We start from the raw sequence: 17,288 nt of genomic DNA, 5'->3' as shown, positions 1-17,288 counted from the left end.
TGCTGATACCACTGCGTTGTCAATATTGACAATTTTACAAGCGCTTGTTTTTATCCATCCAAATGTGAGTGTTCCCATTTTTATTACATTTCAATTTATACCTACGGGTTCACACTATGTGGAGTATTTGTTTCTTTTTTTGGTCGCGCTGCATGATTATATGGGAAAGATTCAGCCAACCTTTATCTGAGAATATCGGTTGCATTCAAGCAAGTGCCTGTTTGAGCCATCTGCAGGACGGAGGGATCATTTCCCATCTTGGTCAGAATTACAAGTGAGGATGTTCCATTTATTGGTGTTTACACCACAAGCCCTTAAAGACTCAATGAGCGTATGCTCATTTGAGTCCACTGGCTCCGGTAAGCCTTCTTACAATCGGTGGTGACCGTCTTCCATATCGATTTATTCACCCCAGTATTGATGTCACAATGATTACTTTTTCTCATCTGATTTAGTTTCCATATTCATTCACTTTTTTTTAAAATCTTTTCACTCTATGGACTCATTTTTTATGGACATAACTATTGCACTTTATGCATTTAATCATTGTATAATAATCATTCATGTCTATTTATAATGATATGTTTCTGGTATTATCTTTGAGCGCACCAGTTATTGGTTATACAATTTAGATTCTGTAGCCTTACAGAGTTTTTATTTAGCGCCAGAACATATTTTATAATTATTTGTCTGCATTTGTCAATTGCTGTACTGACTGTTGTTTGTTTTGGGTGTCAGCACGATATATATTTTTTTATATTTACTGTATTTAACTCCCCAGCCTGAGCCCTGAAACTTAACTCTCTTCCTGCGTGAACCCTAATATTTAAACCTTGTTCCACCTGAATGTTAACTCTTCACTCTCCCTATTTTACCCCCAATAGTAATACTTAACACACCCTCTACCTGAATGCTAACCCTTGACATTCTACCTACCTGAACCTTACCGCCTAATTCTCCCTCTGCCTGAACCTTAACTCTTCCCTTACCAGACACCTAATTCTGAACCCCTCCACTGCCTGAACTCCTTAACTCTGCTGAAACATAAGCCATACATGTCCCCCTTTAATGCTACCAAAGAAATAACACAAGTGGGTGAAGACAGAGCGTGCGCCACACAAACCGTAGCCAGCGCAAAGCATGCATGCACAGCGCAGCTTCGGCCTACAGCCACAAGCACAGAGCTCTTTAGTGGGGTCATGGTGACCCCATCTACCTCTAGACACGGACTCCAGCCACGCTCTAACAGGGTCATGTTGATGGGATGGAAGCTTGAGCACTGCGACAGAGGAACAATCAAGAGTCAACCAAAATAGAAAAAAAACCCTGCAAATTGAATCAGAGCAAAATGACTTTTTCCTGCTCTGGCACTTGGCTCGAGCCATTAAATGCGGTTTATTTTCGGCTTTAAATACTTACATTAGTATCAAAACTAAAGACAAGAGAACCGGCACAAATGTTTTCAGTTATTAATGATAAGACACAACAGCGATGTGTACCTGGTATATAGACACTGTTGATTGGCCACTTTTGTATACATCAATAGGACTACTTTGTATAGGTTCAGTCTGAAAACTGGAATTTTGACTTACCTGTAAAGCCATATCTTGGAGTACAGTACAGTATAAAGGATCTGTAGACCTAGACCATGGGTTATTTGCTGCTACCACTGGCAAAAGCTTTGCTGGACCCCAGTTTTGTGACAAGCAATCGGGAGAAACGGAGAACAAAGGGGAGGGACTTGTGTCCTGTACTGTAGTATGAGATTCTGAATTTACAGGTAGTCAAACATTCCAATTATCTTTTTCATACAGTACAGGTCACAGGATCAGTAGTTATAGACCATGGGATATCCGCAAACAATATAATGAGGAGTGGGCAACAATATAGCAAATAACAACAAACAGGCCCACAAAAAAAAACAAGGGTCAAAGGACTCAAAACACTCAGATGTCAGCTTGAAGCATCTTGTGATTACAACTCACATCAGCAGATGCCTGGAGGGCCACCTGATAAAAGTTTGAGAAGGTATGAACAGAAGAACAGGTTGTGGTTTTACAGAGTTGTTAAAACAAATACCTGATGCTGAAGGGTCCAGGAAACAGATCTTGTGGAGTGAGTCTTAATAGGGAATGAGAGGAGCGGAACCCTATCTTTGAGAGCATAAGCCCTGGAAATGAGCTTTGGACATTTGGGCAATGTGTACAGCTGTCCTTTCCGACAGAAGCTAGTCTAAGGACCGGCCTTTGTAAAAAGGGACATGCTGGAAAACCAGCATTCGATTAGTGCTCTCATTCAATGGCTGCAAGCGCTGATTAGTGTGTTCTGGTGGGGGGGAGGGTCCTATAGAATAAATAGCCACCAACTTGGAGATACACAGTCAAAGAAGCAATCTTTTCCTGGGGAAGAAAATATTTTTATTGGACTGGCCATCATGCTGATCAGAATTTCTAAGTAAGCCACGACAGTCTGAAGAGTGCTAATATATGGTGACAGTGTATATCCAGGTAGACAGCCCATACACATATAGGGGGCCCAAGCTCAGGGGCAGACTGAAATTCGGGCACTGCACAGGGGGCTCCATGAGAGGCTCCTGTCCTGCACTTCACTGCTACTTTGCAGAGATTTCTAAAGGCTGCCCTGAATGGCGGTCTGTGAATGAAAGTCCTATCTGAACTGCGGATCTGCCACTTAGCAGCCTGGGTGGTATTATCCTCCCCACCCTTCACCACATTCATCCTTACACAGCGGGTAGTAGGCAGAAGACACGGCATGTTCAGAGGGTGGCAGGTGATTTATATTGGGGTGGTCCTAGCAACCAATCATCTGCTTGTTAACATGAAAAGTTGGGCAGCTCCCGCCCTCTGTCCAGACATGCTGTGTCTTCCGCCTACTACCTGCTGTATAAGGTAGGATTAGTAATGTTAAAGGAGGTTTGTGATTGGCAGGGAGAAAAGCGATGTGGGGCTGTAAAGAGGACTTGGGTGCAAGGAAAGGGGGGTTGTGAAGGGAATTGGGGTGCAAAGGTGGTGGGGCTGTGAAGGCAACAGAGGTGCAAAGAGGGGGGCTGTGAAGGGGATGGAAGTGAAAGAAAGGGGCCATAAAGGGGACTAGGGTGCAAGGAAGGAAGGGCTGTGATAGGGATGGAGGTGCAAAGAAGGGGGGCTGTGAAGGGGATGGAGGTGCAATCTCTACTGGATTGGGCTGCCTCTCTGCTGGATTGGGCTGCCTCTCTGCTGGATTGGGCTGCCTCTCTGCTGGATTGGGCTGCCTCTCTGCTGGATTGGGCTGCCTCTCTGCTGGATTGGGCTGCCTCTCTGCTGGATTGGGCTGCCTCTCTGCTGGATTGGGCTGCCTCTCTGCTGGATTGGGCTGCCTCTCTGCTGCATATATGGGGATGTCTCTTTGCTAAATAAATGGTGATGTCTCTGAATGGGGATGCACCTGGGCTTCACCATTACTGTGGGTTATCCACAAAATGCATGCATAATGAGACGGTATTCGTGTGTCCAGGAAAGGAGCTGCTATAATCAAAGGCACTGACCAAAGTCCCGTGTCTCTGGAGAAGCAGGTAACAAGGAGCAGATATGCTTTGTGCATTTTCGGTGAAAATGGCAGGCAAAAGTGCATCATCCAGAAGGCATTTATGTCCCCCAAGCAGCAATGCTGCACGTTAAACTGCCAAATTCAAAAAGTATATGTTACCTTCTGCCAATGTACAGTAGTAAACATGTTTACATAGAGGGATAACAAACTAAGTGAAAAACTCCCCTACATGTAAAACAGGACGCAGTCAAAATCACAGGGAAACCATGTTTACATTATCCACACGTCATCTGTGATGGCAGGCATGCTGCCAAAGAGGTCTTTGGGATCTTGGTGCCATAGGAGTGGATCATGGTCTTAGACTTGTATAGCACCCTGTGACCAACTACACTCATTACACCAAGTGCCAAGGTGGGTAGCAAACGCAAGATCCAGTGCCTAAGACAAATATTACAGGCCAGCCCTGCTGATGCGGAGTCTGGATACAGCTCCCAATAGGTAAAACGAGGTCAACTGAACCGGAAACTGTGAACCCTGAGGCAATAAGCAGTTGTATCTTGATACAAGAGTTGGTCGAAGAAGGGAAGAAAAAATAAAAAAAAGAATTGGTGTAGAAACATCTCCAAAGGACACTGCCAAAAAAAACTGGAGTCTTACAGAGTGGGTGGGTGCGCCTAGCAAAGCTTTTGCCAATGTACAATCACAGAAAGGTAGCAGCATAAAACCACCAACTTTTAACATCCAAACATTTATTAGCAAATTCACAAAGGAGTCTAAGGTTGATGGATGAGGGATAAACCAGAATTCAATGAAGAGTTTAAAGCATACTTTCTCCTCTTAGCTAAAAAAATGCAGAAATAACAGCAGTAATGACCTGTATGGTTCCATTATTCTTGTGAAAGCTTTTTGAAGTATTACACACAGCGTTCAAACATGCCTTGTCAATGTTGGAGAGTCCTCACATACACATATGACAATATCTAAAGCTAAACTTTAGGCAGATATAAAATACACAAATACTGCTCTGTATCCACTAATACAGAATTAAATGTCTTTTTTTTTAATGTAAGCACTGTAAGTGTCTTAATCTGACTTAGTATCTGCATACTGCATCCCTTGTACAGCAGAGCTCAGGCTGGGACAAGTAGTTCAAGAAGCCAATCAGTTCATGTACTCATAAGTAACATGCTGAAATCAGGAAAAAGCAGACAGATGATCTCAAACTGATGCTTCTCCTTAACTGTCTAGTAACAGGCTGAGGGAGGGACAAGACCTGTAAATGTTACTCAACTGCAACAAAGGAAAAAAATCTGGTCTCCTGCCCTGTTGGACAGGGTTGTGCTGGATGGCAGAGTTGTGTAAATCTCAGAACTGGATAGACAGAAATGCAATATTTTTGGCAGGTATAACTTCCATATATGCATTTAATTTATGTATTCAGTTGTTTAGCTGGAGTTCAGCTTTAAATTCATTTTTTTTGGCAGTGTGAAAACTTCAAAAGTTTGTGCAGGCCTAAGGGAGCAAAACGGGTAATAAATATCTCCTACAAAGTTACTATTAATCCTTGTCGGTGAAATTGTGCTTTAAATACAGATTAGGAGCAGTAAGTGGATAATCATCCGTGGTAGTGTTTTCACCTTAACCTCAACAGCCGCTCCTTATTTTGCCACTGATAGCAGGCACCATTTTTAATATTGTAAATGTTACAACATGGAACCTTAACACTGCCCAATCTGAATCCGGTTATCCAATGGAGAGGAAAGTGGGGTTACCTTTGGATGGAGATGACAGGCCCACTTCTTCCCCCTCCTGCTCTTCGTTAACCTTGTGTACGTGAGTCCAGTGAACATCGGCCTTAATCTCCAAAGGGTCCACTGGGGACAACGCCTGCTGCAGTTTGAGGTTCCCCGCTGGAGGGAGGCAGAGGAGGGACAGAGAGACACGGGGAGAACAGAGACAGGGCAGAAACAGGAAAGTTACAGCTGTATAGAGGCATGAGGGAGAACACTATGGCATGAGATAAAACCACATCAAGGGGTGGAAGCGAAGCCTAAGATTAATAAGATTAGCAAATAAGCAGCCCTGGAAGTTTTTCAATATCTCTGAAGAGCTGTACACTACAGCTAATCGCCAATGTGAAGAAGCTGTGCCAACTGGTCTAGCTGAGGGGAGAAGCAGAGGATAAGGTAAGTATGTTTCCTTTTACTGTTCCCTTAGACCAAAACTAGAAATTAACCCTTGCAGTGAGGCCACATCCACACTGCAAGGGATAATTTCTTATTTACTCGGAATTGGGCTTTAATCACTTAAAGCATTCTACCTACTTGGAATTGGTAAGTAAATTCACTTTCTGTGACATCTGTTGATCTTTGTTGACAGTCCTCTCTATATTCTTCATGTCATCAGACTCCATTCTGCTTGCACTCTGACAGCTGTGAAATATAGAAGTCTTTGCTCATCTGCCCCAGCCACTTAGAAACAATTTAAAAATTGGGAGCGTGGCTGAGTCACTAAGTAGAGTTCCATCTTAAAGGCAAAACTTTTACATTTTGGATAGAGTAAGGGAGGGTTATAACACCTGTTAGGTTTCTTTTTTTTAATTTGGTGTCACATTAGGGAGATATTCCTTCACTTCCTGTTCCATAGTCAGTAATTATTCCCTTGAAAGTTCATTAGAACTAGTGTCCCTATTAGGGAAATTTCCTCTCTATCGCTGCTCTGCTGACAACCCAATATTTGGGATTTTCCTTCACTTTGTGATAATGGCAAACAGGACAACCAGAGAGAGAGAGAGAGAGAGAATTTCCCTGAAAGAGGCACAGATAGAAATAAAAAAAATCTGACAGGGTTTCCCACCCATCTCCAATCTATCAAGGAGGTTTTGCCTTCAGTTATAATTGAACCAATTAGCATTAAAGTGGAGCTCGATTAAAAGGGGAAATGGCACTTTTGGGGAGCGAGGTGGGAGGGGGATTGGGGAATGGGTACCTGATTTTGACAGGTACCTGCTCCCACTTCCCCTCCAATCGCCTAGACGATCTAAAGCGGAAGTTCTCCTCCCCCCCTCCCTGCAGTCTTCTGGGACACGTCACAGGTCCCAGAATACTACGGGACCATTCACAATGTGCAGCAGGAACCCAGCTGTGAAGCCGCAAACTGTCATAGCCGGGTGTCCACAGTTAACGTGCCGGCAAGAGACGACAGGTGATGAAAAGGCTGGGGTGAGCACACCGCTGGATCGTGGGACAGGTGAGTGGCTGTTTATTAAAAGTCAACAGCTACAGTTTTTGTAGCTGCTGACTTTTCATTTTTACACAGGAGACTGGAGCACCTCTTTAAAGTAGATGAAGTGAATTTACCTACCATAAAATACATTTTAAATCTAAGTAAATTTGATTTTTACATGCCCCCATAAAGTTATCCCTGATCTCATGATTAGTAGGATTAAATTATATGCAGCAGATGTTTGCAGCACTCACAGCAAAAAAAAAAAAAAAAAAAAATCATGCCTTATTAACGGTTATTAAGAGGGCACATAGAGAGGAAGCCTATCTGACCACAAGGTGCAAACTGACCAATACCCTGTCTTATACAGAACTAGCCAATCATGTGATAGGATTGTAACATCCAGCTGCCTGACATCTATGAAAACTTTGTGCACCTTGTCATCAGAAGATTGTTCTGCAAATTTCCTGTATAGCTAATCTGATGCAGGAAAAAAAAAAAAGTGCAATACAGACAAGTTTGAGTTTCCGAGGCACATTCACAACTACTGCATGAGCAGGACATACAGCACTGGAGGGGACCCAAACTGAACGATCGGCAAGCCATTCCCTGATTTTTAGAATTTGAAAGGGGCAACGCCATCTTAAAAGTAACAAACACGCATCTACTGTATAAAAAGGATGAGAGCCCAAAGTTTAGGGGATTGGTTCAGATATGAATTTTCACAATAAAAGGATTTAGTATTTATCATATTTATTCTCCCAGGAACATCATTGGGGCTCCACAGAGCAAACTGCTACACTATAACAATCATTTGGAACTACCACCAAGCTTTGAGTTCAGTGCTCCATCACTCCAATTCCAGAATCTCAAATATGAAAACTTCAAAATTTCCAAAAGTGCCTAAATCTCTACCCCATTACACAATGCCGGTGTTCCCTGATATGCTCTTGCATGAGCTGTCCAATAAAAGACATGGGAACAAACACACAGTTTAAAAAACTAAAAGAAATAAAGCTGACAGCACACCAAAATCCTTTGTTGTAACAGATGATCAGAAAGCCCCGTCTGGGGCTGACTCACTTCACCCATAATTAGGCTTAATTGTAGTCTATTTATATATCTATCATTATTGCTCAACTGACTTGCATAAAAGTTGTTTTATTACGCCAACATTTTGTAGAGTCAGAGCCTGCCCTTCTCAAACCCTATCATACTTAGATGGAAGTACTTTGAATGCCAACTATGGCTGTACTATTTCCTTTGCGTGGAGCACCAGGGCATTTACATGGATTTGAGTGTTGAAACCGTTACTCTATTTCTACATTAACAGTACATATACATTTGATATGTATCTTGATACGTGAATTGTTTATTTAGCGGTTTGGCTATATTGCTCCTTTAGCTTGCCGGCATGTGACCAGCTATATATTTTATTAAACCTTTGCTTCTGTATGCAGCCGCTGTGCAGAAAGGAGGAATCAATGAAGACCCCAAAAAACCTCAGGTCTGATTGCACCTTTAGAATTAGGTAAAAGCAAACAAAGGTAAAGCCATAGGTTACATCATGCATGAAAATTCTCTCCGGTGACTGTTGGTGGATTTGGACAGTTGCACTAGTCTCTGCCTTTATTAGATCTACCAAAGTTCAGGATTTTTAAATGAAAACAAAAAGCCAAAATCCTTCCCTGCGTTAAAGGATTCTTGAGCTTGCTTCGGAAACAGCCCATGCAGGAAAAATTAATACCAAACTGCAGCACCAACAATTCATGCAAATCTCCAACAGGTCCCACACCACTGAAAGACTGGCTTCCATTGACATATGCTCGTGTGGTGATAATCTGATTCCCTGTCATGCCTAACTGAAAAATAAAATAAGACGTGTTCTTCGTAAACAATCTAATACAATTTTCCCAAGTCATAAATGAACATCAAGTTTGTTTTACTAATCTCTATATAAAAGGAAAAAAAAAAAAAAAAAAGTTTCCCTCTAAATAAAAACAAAACAATCAAAAAGTGTTGTTTTGCAAATTGAGGTGGAAGAAGCCGTTTCAGTGGTGTAAGAACTGTCCCCTTGTTAATTTTTTCCTGTTGGTGACGCAGAAAGTGGTGGCTGGGATACCTTTAAAAGTACCAACTGTGTCTTCATCAGTTATACGGTGGAGCCAGAGACCCTGCTGGAGCTCCCTCTCCCAGGGGCTATACTCGCCCTCTGCACAAGAGGGAACCAAGAAAACACCCCACCCGGCCCCAGAGACAGAGAGACAAAGAGAAAGAACAGAAATGAGATGAAGTTTGAATGTGAAAAGAAATGATATTAAAATATCGCTGCACTCCACTCCACCAGGGAAAGAATTTGGATGCCCATGGATCAGTCATTTATATACAATGTCTACATACATCTTCATTTGCACATCACACAGATAGGTATAAGGGAGGCAGGAGGCTCTGAATCATGTGATCCACAACCATGGCAGCAAACCCTAAAGAAATCGTTACAGCAGGAAGCCAGTGACAAAGCTGTTGCTGGTCACATGACCCAAGACATTGGCCTGTTACTTTAACCTAAATGGACAGCGATAGACTCCTTTGGAAAAAAAAAAGAATTATAAATATATATATAAATAAATGTCAAAAGTATTGTGACACCTGCACACACATGAACTTTAATGGCATCCCAGTCTTAGTCTGTAGGGTTCAATATTGTGTTGGTCCACCCTTTGCAGCTATAACAGCTTCAACTCTTCTGGGAAGGCTGTCCACAAGGTTTAGAAGAGTGTCTATGGGAATGTTTGACCATTCTTCCAGGAGCACATTTGTGAAGTCAGGCACTGATGTTGGACGAAAAGGCCTGGCTCGCAATCTCCGCTCTAATTCATCCCAAAGGTGTTCTATAGGGTTGTGTGCAGGCCAGCCAAGTTCCTCCACCCCAAACTCACTTATCCATGTCTTAATGGACCTCGCTTTGTGCACTGGTCCAAATCATTTGGTGGAGGGAGGATTATGGTGTGGGGTTGTTTTTCAGGGGTGGGACTTGGCCCCTTAGTTTCAGTGAAGGGAACTCTTAAGGCGCCAGCATACCAGCAGACAATTTCATGCTCCCAACTTTGTAGAAACAGTTTGGGGATGGTCCCTTCCTGTTCCAACATGACTGTGCACCAGTGCACAAAGCAAGGTCCATAAAGACATGGATGAGTGAGTTTGGGGTGGAGGAACTTGACTGGCCTGCACAGAGTCCTGACCTCAACCTGATAGAACACCTTTGGGATGAATTTTTCAGGGCTGGGCTCATCCCTTCCTTCTCAAAGCTGGCCACTCAGCTGTCAGCTAATTGCCAGCTCTTATCTCTCCACAGTGACTCACCTGTTGATGATACCCTGCTCATCAGTCCTGCCTAGTTAAGCCGTCCAGTCGATCTCTGTCTTCGCCTTGGTCACATCTCTAGAGACACTCTCCTATGTTCCTGTTAAAGACTTGCTTGGGTGACATTCCTTCTGGCTCCAGATCCTGCTTGCTGTTCTACTACGCTCATCTCTGGCTCCCTGACGTTTTGGCCTGTCTGACTATCCGTTCCGGTTCCTGAACTCTGGATATGTTTTGACTATGTTTACTCTGTTTACCTTTTTATTATTATTATTAAACATGTGTGATTTTAGGCCTCTTTCAGACGAACGATCCGTTCAGGTCCGCCTGTCAGTTTTTAGGCGGACCTGAGCAGACCCTCCATAGACCTCTATGGAGCATCGGATGTCAGTGGTGACATGTCCGCTGACATCTGACCCGCTCCGATCCGAAAAAGTGTAACGGAGGAAAAACCTACTTTTCCATCCGTTTTCGGATCGGATGACGACAGACTCTACGGTCCTTCGTCATCCGATCCCCCATAGGGGAGAGCGGCACTGTGACAGTGTGCAGCGACGGACCTGTCATCTGCCTGCTCAGTGGGTATCCACGGAGCGATCCCCACTGAGCAAGCGGATGTTCACGGGGCGGATCATCTCGGATTCGTCCCGTGTGAAGGAGCCCTAACTCTACTTCTGTCTCAGCTGAATTCATGGTTTCTGACAGTAGGCGAAGGCCATGAATTCAGAAGATGCAGTCAATCCACTTGGTAATATTTGTTTCCAGATTGGATGAGCAGGATCACCGCATGGATCAGTTTGCCATGGCGTTACAAACGCTCCTGAGTCGCACGGCTCACCTGGAATCTACCACTGTGGCTGCTCCGGTACAACCTGTGTTGCAGCCCGTCCCTGCTGCTGCTCCACCCGCCTCGAGTATTACCTCTATAAGAGGTATGTCTGGTTCCGTTCTGCTTCCCCAGCGATTTGGGGGCGATCCAGTTCAATGCAGTGGGTTTCTCAACCAGGTTGAGATATACTTTGAGATGCTGCCCCAGGCGTTTTCCACGGACAGAAGCAAAGTAGGTTTTGTGATCTCTTTGCTTTCTGAGCCAGGCTTGGCCTGGGCAAACCTTCTATGGGAGACGCAAAAACCTGTTGTCTTGAGTTACCCTGAGTTTGCGGCTTCCTTTAAAAGGGGTATTTGACGTTCCTGCACACTCCCCTTCTGCTGCCAAATACCTCATGTCCATCAGAGTACAAGAACTGTTGACGATTACGCCATTGAATTCCGTAATCTGGCAGCAGAGGCTGCTTGGAAAAATGAGGCCCTCGTGGCTGCTTTTTGTCATGGTCTCTCAGATACCATCAACGATAATATAGCAGCCCGAGATATATCCACTGAGCTGGAGAGGTTGATCACGTTTGCCATCCTTATTGACTCTGGACTCAGAGAGACTCCTTTTTAAAGGAGCGCTTGCGGAAGTCTCCTGTACATTTGTCTCTGAACTTTGCAGTCCCACCCTTGCCTCCCTCACCTCCCATGCCTCCTGGTACTAAGTCGGTCTGTGAAGATGAACCCATGCACTTGGGCTTCACGCGTCTCTCTGCGGATGAGAGAACCCTTAGGAGGAGGCAGAGATTGTGCCTTTGTGGCCAGGCAGGTCACTTTTTGAAGTCTTGTCCTACCCGTCCAGGGAACGCCCGAACCTTGAGGTCCTGTTACGGACAGACCTTAGGTGGCGTTGTTTCATCCTCAGTTATCCAGAAGGACAAGCCCCTGGCTTTGGTTACCCTTTCTTGGGCTAAGTCGTCTGTCGAGATACAGTCTCTAATCGACTCTAGGGCTGCAGGCCTGTTCATTGATGCTGCCATTGTATCGAAGCACTAGATTCCGCTGCAGCTGCTTGACACTCCACTTGCCATTGATGCTCTTGACGGGAGACTTCTACAGCCTACCCATGTGACTCATGAGACAGTTCCGTTGTCCATGGCCGTAGGGGCTCTTCACCATGAGATAATCCAATTCCAAGTTATTTCCTCACCTACAGTGCCTTGCAAAAGTATTCACCCCCTTGGCATTTTTTGTGTTTTGTTGCCTCACAACCTGGAATTAACATGGATTGTTTGAGGATTTCCATCATTTAATTTAGAGAACATGACCACAACTTTAAAGCTTTTTTTTTATTTTGAAGCAAACAACAAATAGGACAAAATAACAGAAAAAGTCAATGTGCATAACTAGTCACCCTCCTAAAGTCAATACTTTGTAGAGCCACCTTTTGAGGCTATCACAGCTCCAAGTCGCTTTGGATAAGTCTCTATGAGCTTGCCACATATTACCACTGGGATTTTTGCCCATTACACCTTGCAAAACTGCTCCAGCTCCTTCAAGTCGGATGGTTTGTGCTTGTGAACAGCAATCTAAGTCTGACCACAGATTTTTTATTTGATTGAGGTCTGGGCTTTGACTAGGCCATTCCAACACATTTACATATTTCCCCCTTAAACCACTCAAGTATTGCTTTAGCAGTGTGTTTGGGGTCATTGTCCTGCTAGAAGGTGAACCTCCGTCCTAGCCTCAAATCACACACACACACACACACACACAGAGTGGTACAGGTTTTGCTCAAGAATATCCTTGTATTTAGCACCATCCATCTTTCCCTCAACTCTGACCAATTTCCCAGTCCCGACTACTGAAAAACATCCCCACAGCATGATGCTGCCACCACCATGTTTCACCGTGGGGATGGTGTTCTTTGGGTGATGTGTTGGGTTTGCGCCAGACCTATTGTTTTCTTTGATGGCCAAAAAGTTAAATTTTAGTCTCATCAGACCAGAGCACCTTCCTCCATACATTTTGGGAGTCTCCCACATGCTTTTTCGCAAACTCAAAACGTGCCATTTTGTTTTTTGCTGAAAGTAATGGCTTTCTTCTGGCCACTGTGCCATAAAGCCCAACTCTGTGGAGCGTGCGGCCTACTGTCATCCTATGTACAGATACTCCAGTCTCTGCTGTGGAACTCTGCAGCTCTCCAGGGTTACCTTAGGTCTCTGTGCTGCTTCTCTGATTACTGCCCTCCTTGCCCGGTCCATGAGTTTTGGTGTGCAGCTGTCTCTTGGCAGGTTTGCTGTTGTGCCATGTTCTTTCCATTTGGTTATGATAGATCTGATGGTGCTCCTAGGGATCATCAAAGATTTGTATATTTTTTTATAACCTAACCCTGACTTGTACTTCTCAGCAACATTGTCCTTTACTTGTTTGGAGAGTTCCTTGGTCTTCATGGCAGTGTTTGGTTAGTGGTGCCTCTTGCTTAGGTGTTGCAGCCTCTGGGGCCTTTCAAAAAGGTGTGTATATGTAATGACAGATCATGTGCCACTTAGATTGCACACAGGTGGGCATCATTTCACTAATTATGTGACTTCTGAAGGTAATTGGTTGCACCAGAGATTTTTATGGGCTTCATAACAAAGGGGGTGAATACATACGCACATGCCAATTATCATTTTTTTTATTTCTGAAAAATAGTTTTATGCATATATTTTTCTAATTTTACTTCACCAACTTAGACTATTGTGTTCTGATCCATTACATATAATTCAGATTAAAAAAACATTGAACTAAAGGCTGTAATGTAAGAAAATAGGTAAAAAGCCAAGGGGGGTGAATACTTTTGCAAGGCACTGTACGTTTCCGCTGGTTATTGGTTATTCTTGGTTACAGAGGCACAACCCCTCTTTTGATTGGCTCTGTGCTGAGGTTCTCTCCTGGTCACCACAATGCAGTAAGACATGCTTCTATAGAAGGTTAGCAAGGTCCTGTGCACCTCTTCACTCTCCCCCCTGCCGGAGGAGTACTGCAATTTTAGAGATGTCTTTGACAATGGACAAGCCGGTAGTTTGCCTCTACACCAGTCGTATGATTGCGCAATTGACCTTCAACCTAGTGCCATACCCCCCTCGTGGCTGGGTTTACCCCTTGTTGGTCTTGGAGGATAAGGCCATGGAGGAGTATGTTGCAGACGTACTTTTGAGGTTTCATCTGAAAATCCTTGTCTTCTGCTGGTGCTGGTTTCTTCTTTGTGAAGAAGAAGAGTGGTGAACTGAGACCTTGTATTGATTATAGGGGTCTCAATCATTTCCCTATTAAGAATGCCTATCCGATTCAGTTGATTACGGAGTTATTTGACTACCTCAAGGGAGGAACGGTTTTCACGAAGCTTGATTTGAGAGGAGCATACAATCTTGTAAGGATTAACCACTTCCCTACCCGCCCATAGTCATATGACGTCCACAGATGGGATCTCCCATCCTGGGTGGACGTCATATGACGTCCTGGGATTCCCGGCCGTCTAGGGGGCGCGCGCCCGCCGCGTTCCTCGGGACCCGGTGCGTGTGCCCGGCGGCCGCGATGTCCGCCGGGCACCCATGATTGCCCGTTAACCGGGCCGGCATGTGGATCTGTGTGTGTAAACACACAGATCCACAGCCTGTCAGCTCTGAGGAGAGCGATCTGTGTTCCCAGAACGGAGGAACACAGATCGGTCTCCTCCCCTAGTGCGTCCCCTCCCCCTTCAGTTAGAATCATTCCCTAGGAAACATATTAACCCCTCCCCGCCCACTAGTGGTTAACCCCTTCACTGCCTGTCACATTTACACAGTAATCAATGCAATTTTATAGCATTGATCGCTGTATAAATGTGATTGGTCCCAAAACTGTGTCAAAAGTGTCCGCCATAATGTCGCAGTCACCAAAAAAAAAATCGCGATCGCCGCTAAAAAAAATTAAAAAAATTTTTTTTTTAAAAAATGCCATAAATCTATCCCGTATTTTGTAGACGCTATAACTTTTGCGCAAACCAATCAATATACGGTTATTGCAATTTTTTTTACCAAAAATATGTAGAAGAATACGTATCGGCCAAAACTGAGGAAAAAATGTGTTTTTTTAAAAAAAAATTGGGATATTTATTATAGCAAAAAGTAAAAAATATTGTGTTTTTTTCAAAATTGTCGCTCTTCTTTTGTTTATAGCGCAAAAAATAAAAACCGCAGAGGCGATCAAATACCACCAAAAAAAAGCTCTATTTGTGGTGAAAAAAGGACGTCAATTTCTTTTGGGTACAACATCGCACGACCGCGCAATTGACGTTTAAAGTGCGCCAGCGCTGAAAACTAAAAATTGGCCTGGGAAGGAAGGGGGTGAAATTGCCCGGTATTGAACCGGTTAAGGAGGGTGACAAGTGGAAAACTGCGTTTAATACGAGAACAGGCTATTATGAGTACCTAGTAATGCCTTTTGGCCTTTGTAACGCCCCGGCAGTTTCCCAGGAATTTATTAAAGATGTCCTCCGAGATTTGTTGCAGTTATGTGTGGTGGTTTATCTTGACGATAGCCTCATATTTTCCAAGTCCCTGGAGAGCCACACACAGATGTCTATCATGTGCTTCAGAAACTAAGAGAACAATCTCTATTGTAAATTGGAGAAGTGCGAATTCCATCGTGAATAGGTTAAATTCCTGGCTTATGTCATTTCCACTACTGGTTTTCGATGGAACCAGAGACTTTCAGCAGTCCTACAGTGGCCCCGACCCATGGGTTTACGTCCTCTGCAGCGTTCTCTTGGCTTTGCTAACACTTATCGGAAGTATATTCGTAACTTCTCGTCTCTGGTCAAGCCCCTGACTGATATGACCAGAAAGGACGGTAACCCACAGAGTTGGTCTCCGGAGTCCAGTCAGGCCTTTGAGAGTCTCAAGGCTGCCTTTGTTTCTGCTCATGTATTGGCACATCCTGATCCTACGTTACCTTTTATCCTTGAGGTTGATGCTTCTGAAACTGGAGTTGGCATCCTTCTGTCTCAACGTCCTACCTCTGAGCAGTGTTAATTTAGTCTTAGGACTAAAATGGCATTTTAGTCTTCTGCAATTGTTTTAGTCGTATTTAGTCGACTAAATCTCCAGTACATTTTAGTCGACCAAATTGTCCTACGTTTTAATCGACTAAAATCTCCAGTACATTTCAGTAATTGCAATTTAGTTTTAGTCATAGTCTTGACTAAAATGGCATTTTAGTCTTTTGACTAAAATGGCTTAGTTTTAGTCGTATTTTAGTCATCTCAATTGTTTTAGTTTTAGTCGTATTTTAGCCGACTAAAACAGTATTCATTTAGTCAACTAAAATGTTTTAGTCATTTTAGTCGACTAAATTAACACGGTCTCAGAGTGCTATGCATCCTTGTGGCTACTTTTCCAAGAAATTGTCACCTGCTGAGTGCAATTATGAGATTGGTGAGATAGAGCTGTTATGTACACACGGTCGGACTTTGTTCGGACATTCCCACAACAAAATCCTAGGATTTTTTCTGACGGATGTTGGCTCAAACTTGTCTTGCATACACACGGTCACACAAAATTGTCGGAAAATCCGATCGTTCTGAACGCGGTGACGTAAAACACGTACGTCGGGACTATAAACGGGGCAGTGGCCAATAGCTTTCATCTCTTTATTTATTCTGAGCATGCGTGGCACTTTGTCCGTCGGATTTGTGTACACACGATCAGAATTTCCGACAACGGATTTTATATCCTGCTCTCAAACTGTGTGTCGGAAAATGCGATGGAAAATCCGACCGTGTGTATGGGGCATAAGCCATCATTTTAGCCCTGAAAGAATGGAGACATCTCCTCGAAGGTACCTCTGTGCCAAATTTTTCTTACTGATCATAAGAATCTCAGGCTAAACTCCTCTCTCCCAGAAGGGCGCGATGGGCTCTTTTCTTGTCTAGATTCAATTACATTGTCTCATTCTTACCCAGTACTAACAATGTAAGGGCTGACGCTTTGGCACAACAATTTTCCTCCACTTCCAAGATGGAGTTGGTTCCGGCTCCTGCAATTCCTCCTGATTGTTACGGTTCGCACCAGTTTCACTTCTCCTTTGGGTGACAAAATTCTTGCTGTTCAGGTCCATGCTTCTCCTTAGAAACCTTGTGACCGCTGCTTTGTCCCAGAGAATCTCTGTACTGCCATGCTCCAGACTTACCATTATCAAAAGGCTCTTTTGGGCCATTTCCCAACAATTCTGGTGAACTACTCTGCTGATGTAACCGCCTTCGTAGCTGCCTGTTCCGTGTGTACTCAGAGTAAAACTCCACGACACCTTCCAGTGGG

At 43.9% G+C, this 17,288-nt stretch overlaps 1 protein-coding gene across 24 annotated transcripts in view; it reads right to left on the bottom strand.

The window, feature by feature from the left end:
• MICAL3 (microtubule associated monooxygenase, calponin and LIM domain containing 3) overlaps positions 1-17,288 on the bottom strand; it is a 313,530-nt gene that overhangs the window by 64,427 nt on the left and 231,815 nt on the right. For 14 of the 24 annotated variants that reach the window (XM_073621556.1, XM_073621539.1, XM_073621540.1 and 11 more), the window contains 3 exons: positions 8,894-8,983; positions 5,319-5,456; positions 1,217-1,279 (listed from right to left, as the gene is read on the bottom strand). The exons of 5 other annotated variants lie outside the window; for them this stretch is intronic. In XM_073621556.1, the coding sequence (XP_073477657.1) occupies positions 1,217-1,279; positions 5,319-5,456; positions 8,894-8,983 (291 nt within the window). The remainder of the gene's footprint in view (positions 1-1,216; positions 1,280-5,318; positions 5,457-8,893; positions 8,984-17,288) is intronic. 5 more of the 24 variants (XM_073621544.1, XM_073621557.1, XM_073621555.1 and 2 more) reach the window with 2 other exon arrangements.

This window comes from Aquarana catesbeiana, linkage group LG03 (assembly GCF_042186555.1).
Source record: "Aquarana catesbeiana isolate 2022-GZ linkage group LG03, ASM4218655v1, whole genome shotgun sequence".
Taxonomy (NCBI): Eukaryota; Metazoa; Chordata; class Amphibia; order Anura; family Ranidae; genus Aquarana; species Aquarana catesbeiana.
Note: the sequence above shows the minus strand (reverse complement) of the source record. Positions and strands in the feature narration are given on the sequence as shown.